At 40.7% G+C, this 14,596-nt stretch overlaps 1 protein-coding gene across 1 annotated transcript in view; it reads right to left on the reverse strand.

Moving 5' to 3' along the window:
* The window catches only part of vav3b (vav 3 guanine nucleotide exchange factor b), a 63,777-nt gene that overhangs the window by 42,160 nt on the left and 7,021 nt on the right, over positions 1 to 14,596 (reverse strand). The window contains exon 2 of the mRNA XM_036554146.1: positions 9,016 to 9,132. Coding sequence (XP_036410039.1) covers positions 9,016 to 9,132 — 117 coding nt within the window. The remainder of the gene's footprint in view (positions 1 to 9,015; positions 9,133 to 14,596) is intronic.

Below are 14,596 nucleotides of genomic sequence, written 5' to 3' on the forward strand. Positions count from 1 at the left end.
AGAGGATTTACAAATGAATTTAAAGTATTAAGCACAGAGTATTCACCAGTGATGATATGAACAAAAACAAGCTGAAGTATCGTCTACATGACAGGTTATGAGAATCAGTTTTCTCCTAACAGCCTGCACAGAACCTGGAAGTGCAAGTGAAGAGACAAATATTTTCAATGGTGACTTAGCAAGAAAGATGAGTGCAAAACTGACAAAAAATGGCAATCCCCTGACTTGCTCACCATTTTTCATAGCTTCATTTTTCCGGTATTGTGAGGCAACAATGTTAAAAATGTGGCATGCTGGTGTTAATTAATCAGGAATGGGGTGAATTTTGAAATATTTGCAGCCTGAAATACCCTTCTCTTTTTCTGGAATGGGGAACATATCTTCACTGGAACTCAACCCAGTTCCAACTGGTGAGAAATTATTACTTCTCCCCACAGAACACTGAAATGCAGACTAAAGAACAACAACATTTAGACTTGATGACTCTTGCATCCTTGCATTGCTTGTTTCAAATAAACTGGCATATTCTGTCATACATATTTCATCTAGGTGATTCACCCAAGAAACCCTGTAAAATATAAAAAATTGGCATCAATATATTTTTCTTTTTTTATTAAACTAGAACATTATCTTTACTAATGGTTTGTCAAGATTGTATAATACAGGAAAGTTTCTATTTCTTATATTTGTTTTAAATTTTTCACTGAAACCTAAACACTGCATTGGGCCAAAAAAAATAAACCTGTAGAATTAATCTATATGAGTTATCAATCAAGAAATCAAAGAGAAACATGCAGCATTTTCATAACCCTGTAGGTCATGATGTATGTGTGTGTTTGTGTAATGCAGAAAGAGGTGGGGTTAAATTGAATGTTAGTATTCAAAAAGCAGCTGCAGAGAGCATTTTAATATGGGAACATGATTAATCCTCACGCTCCGTCTTATAAACCAACCATGTGGTTTCTGAGGTGGCACATTCACACCTATTAGTCGCTCACCCTTTCACTTCTGTCTATGTCCCAGCTTTTGTGAACGAAACTAAAAGGCCACACCAGTTCCCCACAACGCATATTAAGACCAGGTCTTTTACCTGGTTGCTAGAAGAAGAAGGTTTGTGTGTGTGTGGGGGGGGGGGGGGGGGGGGGGGGGTGGGGGAGATGAGGTGTGTGGGGTGTTTGTGTGTATGAGTGTATGTGTTTGTGTGTGTGTGTGTGTGTGTGTGTGTGGGGGGGGGGGGGGTTGGGGATGTGACATTCAGAAACATATTACTACCAAAAACGTAGGGTGAATTAAAATTTCTTATCAAAGCATGATGTCAAAGCAAACCACTTCTTTGAAGACATCCCGTAAGAGAAGTCAGCTATGCGCACCAACCCACCAAATTACGCACTCCGTGAAGCTCGCTCTCAGAACTAAAGAAAAACAAAATGAAAGTTAAAAATCAAAATGCTTCTAAGAGCTCCTGTGGCATTTGTTCTGATGAAATTGATCGCGTTATTACTAGTGTTTTGTTACAGGGGTGTATATGTGATGTGCACCCATGGTGGTTCTAAAGGATGATGGGAAAAGGCTCAAGAATTAGCGCACAGTCTGTGGGATGCACTCCTTCAAAGACAGGAAGCCAAAGTATGCTCAAAGGTAAGCAACTGTGTCACTCTTTTCGGTTCAGCAAACAATGTCAATGTAGTTCTGCCCCAGATGATGTCTTCCCCTAAAAGAGAGACAGAGCTGCTGGACTGCATGCAGATAATCGCTCCCACTGTCCCCTCTGCCCAGAAGAGTTTGATGTAATCCCATTATTTAATTAGATTATTGTTTAATTAGTTGAATTAATTGACTCTGGATTAAGCAGTCTGTGAGGCTGCCAGCTCTCTCTCTTTCTCTCCCTCTCCCACTCTGACTCTCTCTCTCTCTCTAAATCTTTAGTTATGAATGCTGAACAAACATATTCTTGTTGATTCTCTCACAATTTTTTTCCCAAAAAAAAGCACCAAACTCATATTTCTCACTCAGCTTTGATGTTGGACTCTTGTAAATTTAAAAATGTTAAAATTGCTAATCAAAGTTACGGACTGAGGATTGCACACATATACTAAACCTTGAGGACAAACCAATTTGCAGATGGACTGAATCCGAACCAAAGGCTGCCAGTTCAAGTTCCAATCTTGAGTAAGACCCTGGACCGGTGGCTGACATCGAAGCTGACTAGCGAGAGCAAGGTGTGAAGTATGTTCTCAGGCATAGTCAGTGAGGGAGCAGCAGATGGAGAATCAAAACCAAGCGACGTCACCACAGCTCAGTGTGGTTGGAGTGGCTTGAGAGCTAAAGAGCATACCAGTGACACGGTCACAGTCATAAGACACTCACCAATGATTTTCTCTGACCACTAGCCAGCTCTGGCAGCTGTCACTACGGAAGTGGGCATGAGAACAAAAAAGGTGAAGCGCAACAAAGGTGAGTGTCTGTGTTGGTGTGTTGTGTGTGTGTGTGTGTATGTACGTATCCATGTTTCGTTTTAAATCTGGCTCCAAAGTGTTAATTCTTAATTCTGCCATCGCACCTGTATGCTGTTGCATGCTCTTCTCTTTAATGGGCTGCCTCCAGCCTCATGAATGTTTCACTGTACACAAGACCAAGGCCCAGGAGAACGCAAATGGATGCTAAGTGGTGAAGTATTCTGCACAGAAAGTAAAGGCCCACCACAAAACCAACCATGCTGATCCAGAGACAGTCTGTGTCTGAAAGATACAGAGGCATAAATATGCACAACAAAATGAGCCCCAAAAAGGTACCATCAAAGGGGAAGTTCTTACAGACCTCCTCAGATGCAATACCTAAGTGTCTTCCCTGGCTTTATGCTTTACTTCACAATGAAACTGACATGCCGCCGATAAGAGAAAAAAGACAAAGTTCACACAGCACATTTTGTCACTTAGCAGACAAACTTCTCCAGAGCAACGTCCAAGATGAGTGCATTTAACATTACATTTACGCTGTCAACATCAAATAGACACTCTTATCCAGAGTGACTCCGGCAGTCAAGCGCAAAGGGCACCCAGCAAAGACAAAATACAACATGAGCAAGGAAACCATCATCCACACTCCAAGAGCCAGTTTCAAGCACACAGCTGAGACCACAAATGCAAAGACAATATAAGCCGACAGGAGTGTACCATTCCACCACAATACCAGCATATTCCCAGGGCCTCTAAGTTAATTCCAATGTCTTTATTACTTTGAGCTTTTCAAACTGTGGGAGCAAGAGAGAGGTATTAAAGTGTACGACAGAGGAAGCTGGCGGTCACTGCTGGTGGGTTCCGCTCTGAACACTGGGGAACGGGGTGGCGTGCTAACCTGGTAGCAGAAGACCCTGAGCATTGCAATAACTGTGGTTAGGATCAAACGCCATGTGCAGACCAACACGCCTGTAGCTGTCCTACATAAAAAAAAGTGCTTCTCTTCAGAGCGTCTGCAGCAAATCACGCTCTCGTGCTGCCACACAAAAAACTGTCACCTATGGCTGCTTACCGCTCATTAGAGGTGACAACCTTTTCTGCGCTTTTTTTATTCAGCGTAGTTCTGTGTCTAAACTGGATATGTGGCAAACAACTTTGAACAGCTGTGTTCTTGGCATTGAATTTCCCCCGCAATAACAACGTCTGACCACTAGAGGGCAAAAAAGAAAACAGCCAGAGAAGTGGTCACTGGTCTTGTTCTTTCCAGTTTAACGAAGTCCTAGAATCCCTGCAGGCAGTCAGCGTTTCAGATTTGCCGTGTGACTACATGTACCGATGCTTGCGGTGCTGCGACTGGTAGCATGACTAACACTGTTCTGTGCCTCTCGGCTGGGGCAGAGGTGAGAAGCCGGGGGAATAGGAGGAGGAGCACAAACTGCCGTGTCATACTTTGCCCCATCCGAAGCACAATGCATTGCCATGGGATAAACACACCGCAACCCGGATGGAGAAACTGGCACAGGTCTGGTGCAGCAAAGAGATGCACGAAAATGCTTAAACACATGCACTCACGCACATACACGTATTCACAAACACACAAGCGTGTGCTCATACTCACACACACACACACACATACACACACACACACACATGCACACACGTATTCAGAAACACACAAGTGTGTGCTCACACTCACACACACATACACACATGTAGTCACAAACACACATGTGTGTGTTCACACACTGTCACAAACACACACACACACACGTACACACACACACACACACACACACACACTCTCACACATTCACATCTGCACCGCTGGACACACACACATACTTGAACCACCACACACCTGAGCTCCCCTTCCTCGAGCAACAGGGGAGGGGTGAGAGCTAGCTACTGCTTTCTCGTGCTTCCTGTCTCTGACTGTGGTCCACATCTTGAGTTTGAGTGGTTTAAAATTAGCCAACTGGAAGCCAGCTCTCACTCTGTTTCACATAGCCTTGCATCAGGCACAAGAGAGCACATGCTTATCTGGTGCGCAAGCTCTTGCTGACTGACTGTTGTACAATAGCTATACTGTACATGTGTAGCAGACTTCCTGCCTTCTGATGAAAGTAAACCTTGAGCTTGGTTTGTCGGGTATGCAGGAGCAACACTTTTACATGGTGCACCTGAGCAAGAACCTCTATGGGTTAGAAAGTGGAGAGAGCTACACAGTATCCGTCCAGTTCATAAGCACTAACCTTTTGAGGTGTACTAGTCGTGGATTTTTTTTCCTGTGACAAAATTCTGTGACTAATTCATCAAGTGCTGTTGTCGTCACACATGCAAAAGGCGGGTTTCTGTCATTTCTGAAATGAGCATCTCACGTCAGTTTGAACCATTTGACTTGTCTGCGGGAAGGATCGCAAATATGCTGATCTGTACCGCAAGGATTTAATCACATCACTTGGAATCTTCACCAAGCCTATTCAGATGTAGTAAAGATCAAGATCAGCCCAGCCTATCCTGATGTAGTACAGATCAGATGCTCAGAGTGTGACAAGCAGCTCGAGTCAATTAACATTTTTTTGTAATGTTTACCTGGCAGTACGCTGCGTGAATCACAGAAAAATTAAATAATAATGAGTCACTAAATCCTCTTTTTCTTTCTTCTTTGTTTGTTGTCCACATGTGGTCTTCTGTGATGTGTTGGCTAGCTGTTCTGAGCTGTACATTTTTACCCCAACTGTCCTATTCATTTGTGCCAGGGAGACATAATCAGGGTGAGCGGGGGATAGAGATTAGTAAACAAGATGAGACACAGATGATTTCCCCCAAAAGGAGGAAACAGCTAAATGTGACCATAGCATGTCGAATGGGGTTAACTTCTGCAAACATCTCCTACACCTTCAGCAAAGAAGCAACTTCAGAACTCATCCTGGGCAGCTTATCTCAAGTGTAGTGAACCCTGTGTATAGTATCCAATTGAGAGAGTTTATGACAATGCCTGTAATAGCAAAAAATGAACCCTCCCACAGACATAAGACCAGTCTTCTGGGCTTATTTGTACTGACAAATCTAGATCCTGTTTTCTCCTCATACCATCAGCACTGACATGAGAGGACGCTAACAGACCCTTATGCAAATAGATTTGGGCATTCATCCACATTGTTTTAGAAAAATCTGCATTAGATGGCTTTGATTCATGAAGAGACTGCTGTTTGGATTAAATAAATCAAACTAAAAAAAAAAGCAGAGCGTATGTCCCATTTCTTTTGTAATTGGTTAAATGCCTATATTGGGCCAGGATTTAAATGTATCATCACATAAAGATCATAAAGACTTACTACCATTACTCACTGAAACACAAAAAAAAAACAACAACGTGCTTCGGTGCGCATAACGACTTCAGTGAGAAACGCTTGTGTGCGCACGATGAACTTTCTCTGGTTTGTCAGGTCGCCGTGCGATTTTGTGCATGGCCGCTGATACGTCGCCCGCAGGGCGGGAGGCGTTCGCGCTGTCTCTCTCCCTCTGCCTCGCGGCGCGTCCTTCGCCGCTTCCACAGCAGAAGGTGAGTCACGCGGTAAATCGCCGCTCTCGCATGAAGGGCATTCGCGATTCGCCGACCGCTACCGAAGCGGCCGTTAAGTTTTTTTTTTTTCTTTTGTGCGCTCCTCTGACCGTGGAAATCCGTTAGTTAAGCTAAAGGGCCTCCCGTTCGTTTGAAGGTTAGTCTATTAAGAAACTCCTTTAATTACCACTAAAGACAACCTCAGATGTTCCCCTGAACAAAACAATATAGTCTTTCCATTACAAAATCAAAATTTGGACAAAAATAAATGACTTCTTATTCATTTATTTTTAAACGAATTCTTTCAGTTGTAACACCCGCTGGTAGATGGCCAGATATGTGCAGCGCTCTCAATAAAACATTACATTTTCTTAGCAAAATATAGGCCTAGGGGAAAAAAACAACATTCTTTCTCTTATACATTGAAGGGAATCACTAACATTTTATCCATATAGTACTGAAACAGTTCAGGTAAAGTACCACATTGGAGAACCGTACCACAATGTTGCACCTATAAATCAAACCTGGGTGTGAGATAGCTTCCATAACCATTACGCCATCCTGATAGAGTAGACCTCATTAGTGCTTCTGTGATGACTATATATATCCCAGTATAAATACCCCACTTTCTTTAGTGCTGAGACTCTTTTTTTCTGTGCATCGAAACAATGAATTAATGACTTAGGGCAGAATTTTCCCAATAGAGCCAAAGGGTTCCTTTCATTAGTGTTAGTCATGTATGGGGCCTGTTTCCTATTGTCCAAATACAGCTGAACCAGTACTGCTGAGACATGCTCTGTGGGATACAGGATATCACTGTTTCACATTAATAAATGAATCTGACTCCGGCAAACGTCCCAGAATACTCACGAAAGAACATGTCCAGCAGTTCGTGCAAACCTTTAGTCTCCAGTCAACCATGACTAGATATATCCTTAATTCTTTTCAACAGAAATCAGCTAAAACCAGATAAATGGAGCTTTTGTATTTTATTTAATAAAAATATTGAGATGACACAGAAAGAATAATCTTCCACTGTGTGGAAGACATGGTGATTCATCTCCTCCTCATGGATTTGTCCTCCTTTTGTAGAGAAAGTGCTAAGTATTGGTCAAAGGTCACTGGAAGATTGCAGGTGCCAATCTGGTGTGAGGCACAACTGCTGTACCCTTGAAAAGAGGCATCCAACCTGTACTGGGGGCAACACATCTCCTCCTCTCTCCTCAGTAAAGCACATTCAGAACCCTGAAAGGTGCTGTATAAATGTAGTTTTTTATTTAGAACTAGTAGTAGTATGTTATTATTATTTTATCATTATGGCTTTAGTAAAACATCCAACTGTACAGATGGGTAATGAGTAAGCTGGTGGACAGAGGGGTGGGTGTGCAGTACAAACGGTAAAACTATTGATTGTGGATGACCTTGAAAGGTCAGATCATGACCACTGCATACAGTACCGAGAGTCCCACTGATGTATAAATACTACGTACTCTCTCACTGTGGACCGCGTGGATATTCAGTAAGCAGGATGGCGTGTTTACAGTCAGAGCCTCATAAAAAAGAACTGTTTATGCATGCAGAGAGAATACCATGGAAACAGGAAATAGAATGTCAAACCATGGGGAAAAAAACTCTGAAAACCATCCAGCTCTGTTCTAAAGCACAGCAGCAATTACAGTACAAAAAAATTAAGAAAAAGACCACATCAACAAATATTTTCTGCAGATCTGTGGCTTTTTTATACTGCTGCAGTAGACAGCAGTGTGGCGTAGTGGTAAGGAGCTGGGCTTGTAACTGAAAGTTTGCTGCCTTGATTCCCTGCAAGGGCATTGCTGTTGTACCCTTGGGCAAGGCACTTACCCCTCAATTACATCAGTAAATATCCAGCTATATAAATGGATAAAATTGTAACCTACTGCATATATGTTACTCTGGATAAGAGTGTCTGTTAAATGATGATAATCTAATATATTTAAATTTCCCCAAATTTAATTCTTATGAAAGTGTGATAATAATAGCCCAGCAACAACTGTGAGCCCTTCCCCTGGAAGTGAAGGTTAGTTTTAGTTTAGTTTAGTTTTAGGCTGCAACTGTCATATTGAACTTTGTGGTGGATGAAAGTGGTCACACTAGTGGCCCAGTGACTGTCAGAGAGGAGCCATCTGTGGGGCATCACTGATGGTGGTGGCCTGCCCAGGAAGTGGTGTCTGCAACTACAAAACTGCTAAAAAAGGCAGGCCAATGTACACAGAACCCCATGATACATGCATACATCTCCTCCCAATTCCCCACCAACACACACCTACACACACACACACACACAGACCCACAGATACACACACATAGAGACACCCTCACACACACACAGACACCCCCCCCCCCCCCCCCCCACACACACACACACAAAATGAAAGTCTCACAGCCTCCCATTAGCAGGGAGTGACATGCCCCTGGCCTGGAACCCTCCGAGCGATGGCCAACCAGGACGTCCACCGCAATGGCGCCATCTCTAATTAAATTTCACCCCAGACAAAGCTCAATTCCCAGCGGGGTGTAATGTTTTCAAACAAGGGGGTTCAGACTCAAATCATGGCTGGAGATAATGAGGTTTCGATCCATGAAAGTGTGACATGTTGGGAATTTCTGTTTTAATGAGGCAGAGTTGGAGAGTAGGCAGAGTAATTCATTCTTATTTTCTCATTCTTCAGTACAGGCCAGAAGTCTAACTCCTATATTGTTATGGTCAATATAACTGTTTAAGAGAGAATATAGACAATGTGTTGGACTTTTTCCCATAGTGTTTTGTTTGATGATCATCATCTAATTGAGAAACAAAGCCTTCCCATTACCCCCCAACTGAAAGATTTTTGGGGAAACAAGATAGTTTACAAACAAGATATTCAATAACATTCAGGAAAGTCAGGTGAGGGGAAAAAAGACATGCAGAGCAGGGCTGCTGTTAACAACTTAAGAAATAGCAGATTAAGTCATTACCTTCCCAAAATCGCGGACATCAAACAGGTCGAACGCCTCGAACAGTTCACTCTTCTTCATGCCGAAAATGTCACAGCATGCATTTAGGAAAGTCCGAATGTTCTTCAGGCAGAGAAACTGGAAGAGAGAACACCAGACCCTGTCAATGTCCAATATTGACGCAATACCAATATCCTACTGTGATATCTAGATTGTGTGTCATTTAAGCAGGGTGTTGAACACAGCTGTGTATTCTGCACCACGAACGTGATATGTAGGTGTCCAGTGTCCACCAATTAAAGTGGAAGTGCAAGCAACAGACTCCAATAAATTGAAAAAAATCTGCCCTTTTCCCTCAAACATTGCTTTATTGATAGTTTGTGCAGGAAGATACTTGTTTCTAAAATGAAATTTAATAAACTGGTTTTGGGGCAAAGTATCCTGCATCCTAATGGACAATAATTCAGAATAATATTGTATCTCTGACTATATGACTATATCTCTGACACAGTGGGGTGTTGAAGATCCAGTGAAACGGCCTTTGAAACCTGGTGTGTGACACACAAGTACTCAGAGGATGCTTGCCATTCATGGATTTATGATTAGCTGTTTTGATTATTCCTGCCTGGCAGTGCTTACTATTCTCAGCTGCACATCATATTTTTGTTTTCTATTTGTAATTATTGTTATTCTGGAAGGCATTCAAGGTGTTTATGTTGTCGTCTTGGTGTGAGCTGAACTTGCCCCTCATCTTTACTATTCATGTTTAAGTTTCTAATAAAGAATTCTGTGGCTGTGTGTTGTCCTGGTATTTAGATGGTTAATTAGCTTAATGAATTGCTCATTGTTAATAATTAGATGGTGTATATCTTTTTCAGCCGTTTCTGTCATTTTGGTAGTTCACGTCCCAGAGAGAGACACAATGAGCCAGGAAGACCTTTTCTCATTATAACCTTTATTATTCATATTATTATTATGAATGAAGTATAATAAAGTGGCATGAAAACCTGCTACAATAACCACACATGAACAAGCATCAGTGCTAAACATAGAACTGAGATCACACATATGTGTAAGTGCAAAGCAATATGTACAATTAAAGGATTATACCATTCCAAATATAATTCTTATAAACCTTTTTTATCGGTGCAATACTAGTAGATGTCTCTATTTGCAGGGACCTCTAGAATGCATCCCCTGGGAATGGTGAGGGCCTCCTCATTTTACACAGCATTACTGCTTTATGCATGCTGTACACATCTTATGAAATAAAAAGGTAAATTTATTGGGAAAACCTAACCATCAGTCAAGCAATGACAATTTACTTATGACAAGATACTTTACACGAGGAATACATGAATATATAAAAGCCTTCATCATACTAAAAATTAGACTAATCAATGTTTCCCTCTAAATAATAGATACTTGTTGTGGACATTTCTTTGAATTATGTAAGTATGCCTGGAGTTTTGAGTGACAGAAGATTAACAGGTAGGTTAAAGCTTTGATTTGAACGAGGGGCTTGAAGGTCTCCTTGAACTGTTGCATAGAAACATAGTCAATTAACATAAGGAAGGTAATCTTGCAATTACCTTCAAGCAAATAGATTTGATTACTTTCAAGAGTCATTGGGCACACAATTTGAAAGCAAAATCTGATCCAAGGAAAGGCACACATACTTGACAATGGCTCTCGTGAGGTTTGTGTATAAATGCTTCGATCATCTAAGCACACACTTTCCATGGGATCTGTTTGCTCATAGATCGATGCAGAATTTCTTTTAAAATAATTATTACATAAAGATTATGTATGCTTTCAACACACGATCCAATAATCCAACAATCCAACAGATTTCTCTGAAACAAGTCAAATTGCAATATTAAAAAATAAAGTATTATAAAGTAAAATATTATTGCACATTCCACCATCTGTAACTGTCCTGTTTGTCACAAAGAGCTGTGCTCCAGGACTTAAAGGAGAAAGTTTACTTTAGAGGTTTGGAGAAACAGCTATTGAATTTTTAACAGTGGAATCTAATCTCTTCATGCATGGAGACTTTTTTGGAGGTGGTGATCAGCCAAATATTTCAGTGTGAAGCATTGATTCTGGAAATGGACACATCCAGTGGATTGGAAGTTTGAATTGTACGTGAAGTACTCCTGTTGAACCATTAAACAATATGCATAAATTGAAATGCTTTATTAAACACTTTAAACATAATTTCCAAAGCCACTGGATAATTGTGAAAGCCTAACTTTACCGTTAAGTCTGCAATTGTCAGCACCCCCTAATTATACCAGTTATATGCCAGCCCATTATAAAGAGTTGTCTATGCTGACATATACTTGAGCATTCATTTTCTATCTTGAGCAACAGCCAGCTGTTCAGGAAGTGGTTTATTCTTGAATTGAAATATCCTGTCAAATCCATATTAAGAACGTCTATTGGAGGTGTCAGTAAATAGTGATTCAGTGAACAGACAGTCTTGAAGGACTCCATTCCTTCTGTTCTCTGTAATACTGCATAATGTGGTATGAAATGGAAACTTACAATGTTGTGGTGTAGTATAACATCACAGTTATCATAGTTATACAACCACAGGAAGAAGGCTTGCAGCGAAACTACCCAAAATAAAAGCGAATGATTTTATAGAGCACATCTTCACACTTTGTGTTTCATGAAAACTGAATATTTGATCCCAAAACTGACTGCATGTTCAATGTCTTGTTGTGTGTTACAGGAAGGCTCATGGGAAAAGAATCTCAGTCAAAACAAAAACAGACAAGCAAACACTGCACAGCCGCGCTTCTTGATACGTTTAATCCTCAGAGCTGCACGCATTCCTTTTTTATCATCTGCGTTCATCCTGTTAACGCCCAGGTCCGCGCGAGTCCCAGAGGGCTCGGTCTGTAAATGAAGCGCGTTTTTTAAAAGCTTCACAAATGTGCAATTCTGCCAGAGAGCTGCCTCTTTACACTGCTAACAGTGCTGCTAACACATGAAAACAGCTGTATAACAGGGTTACAGAATGCATAAATAGAATAATGTTGCACCTGGTTAATGTCTCTGAGGCAGACACAGGGCTACTTGCTTGTTTATGGTTGTACTGTATGTGAGTATGAATGCATGTGTGTCTTTATTGTATTACTGTTGTAGCTGTTATTATTGTTATTAGCAATGTGACATAGCTATATGCAGAAGGGCTCATCACCCAGATTGTTAGGTTGTTAGGTTTCATTCCCCTGTACGGCATGGCTGTTGGACTCATGAGAGAAATACCCTCCCCAAATTATTTCAGAAAATTTACAGATTAACATATACAGGATGTGTAAGATATATAAGTTAAGCTTTTATACCTCACATAAAGTTTGCTCCAGTTCAGGTATTAATTGCCTGATTGGAATCATTGTTTGGACGAGAATTGCAATTGTCAATCACGTGCTGGTTGAAATGTGTATCTAAAGCCCTCTGTGCACCGCCACTATTAGGAGTTTATTACTGAATCTTAATTACTATCTATTGATGTCAGTTTACTCTAGCTAGAGTTTACTCTCCTACTGAAATGACAAATTTCACTGAAATGAGTTTTTTGCTGGGGTTGTACAAGACATTCAATCAGAAACTTTCAAAACTCATGTACACATTACCTAACGAATTAATCCAAATGCAAGATATACTCAAACCAACCCTAAGATTTACTTTTGATGATTATCAGGCTGTGATAATTAAAAATGAGGCGGCATGATATCTCAGTAATATGACTAATATCCACGATTTTTGTAAGGACATGTCCACTTAATGTAGTGTACATAAATGTGAACACGCACTGTGAACCACAACGTCCCTCCAGAATCCAAATATTCAAAATAAGGCAGTCCTGCATGTGTAAGCAAACACCCACCTGTATTAGAATTACAGAAAAACAAGCAGATTGTGGACTATGAAAAATTACTGCATAAATATCCAATTCGTGTTACACAAGAGAGACGTTAGCTGAAGAATTGTAAATGCACGAGTAATAAGGAACTCTGTGACCTTTCAACTGAGGAAGTGACAGTTCTGCAGGCTTTTAGGAAACAGTATGGGTAAATCTGTGTCCAGTTTGATCAGGATGTGCATACCTGCCTAGTTTCAGACAGGAAATTGCTTATATAACAGAACTGAATCAAAGAGAAATGGAGGGATAGCTTGAAAACATTAAAATGTTCAGAATTTGTCAGCAGGACATTAAATGTCCCATAAGCCAGGCCAATTTTATATTGAATACAGTCCTTAAAGACATTTTTCAGGGCATTGACTTCTGACTCCAGTACATTCAATTATTTACAGATTTGTTCACTGCTATTCAATTCAATTTATTTATTTATCCATTTATTGGAAAGCCATGGGCTGTTTTTCAGCAGTATGACATGAGCTCTACCACAGGCATTTGCTTACACTGAAGAAACAGCTGTACAACTCCACATCTGGGTCCAAGAAGCATCAGTTCTGATTGCTGCAAAATAACCATGTCCATCTAAATGTGTTTTACAGTGTGTGCATAATACTAAATGTCAGAACGTTTGTGGACTATTAGACAAATGGTTTTATGGGGAAATGTAGATTGTCTTAACTTATAGGTAAACCAGTATTATTTATAGTGTCATTTGAAATAATTGGAGTGGTATAGATCCCAATGCATTTTAGTGAGAGGCGACATTAAGCGCTTACTGCCATTTTGTGCTTAAAGAGAAGCTGATTCAACACTCCTCTACTGACACCTGCCAGCTGCATTTAAATAATCCCTTCTTTATTCATAATCAATAATACGGTTTTCCACCAGTCTTCCCTGTTAAGCTGTTAAAGAATAAAATGTCTGGTCTTGTTCAAAAGCTACCGTACTGGCATATCATTAATAAATACTCACAGATCAATAACTGTGATCGACAGAAAGGAGTAATAACTCATAGGGGAGTACGGCTTCCTGCTGACTGAGTGAAGGATACTATGCCCCTCTCAGTAAATAAATTCATAAACAGCAAGCAAGCAAGTCACATTAAATGGCACCATTTTTTTCCTGAGGGTGTTCTTGCAATAAAGGTCAAATATATATGGCATTCCTTTATTCCACAGTACTTACTCTTAACAATATGCCTTCTGCCTTTTGTAAGATGGGAATCAAATACATGTATTGTGCATTGTGAGCTCCTTTAGATACAGCAAACCAAATGATACTCAAAGGTATATGTGTAAGTACTGTACATCTTTGCTTTTCATCAAAAAATGTAAACGCAATTATGTCCCATGTGACATGTTCCCCTCACAGAGAGAGCTGCTGTATCCTCCCAGTCCAGCATGTAACCAATCAGTCACACCGTCCCCTCTGTCCACTTTATAGAAGAGTCTGATCTAACCTCATTGCTTTATTAGTGGATTATTCAATTTGTTTAATTAATTCTAACTTGAAAAGTAATGAGGGGTCGGCCCTACCGTCAGCTCTGTCTCTCAATCTTCACCACTCTCGCTTTCTCAGATACTAGAGAAAAGCTTCAGTAAAACTCCACAGATAGGAACAGCATTTCAGCATGCTACTTAATAACAGTACGCTGCACTCGGCAAAAGT

This window comes from Megalops cyprinoides, chromosome 20, assembly GCF_013368585.1.
Source record: "Megalops cyprinoides isolate fMegCyp1 chromosome 20, fMegCyp1.pri, whole genome shotgun sequence".
NCBI lineage: Eukaryota > Metazoa > Chordata > Actinopteri > Elopiformes > Megalopidae > Megalops > Megalops cyprinoides.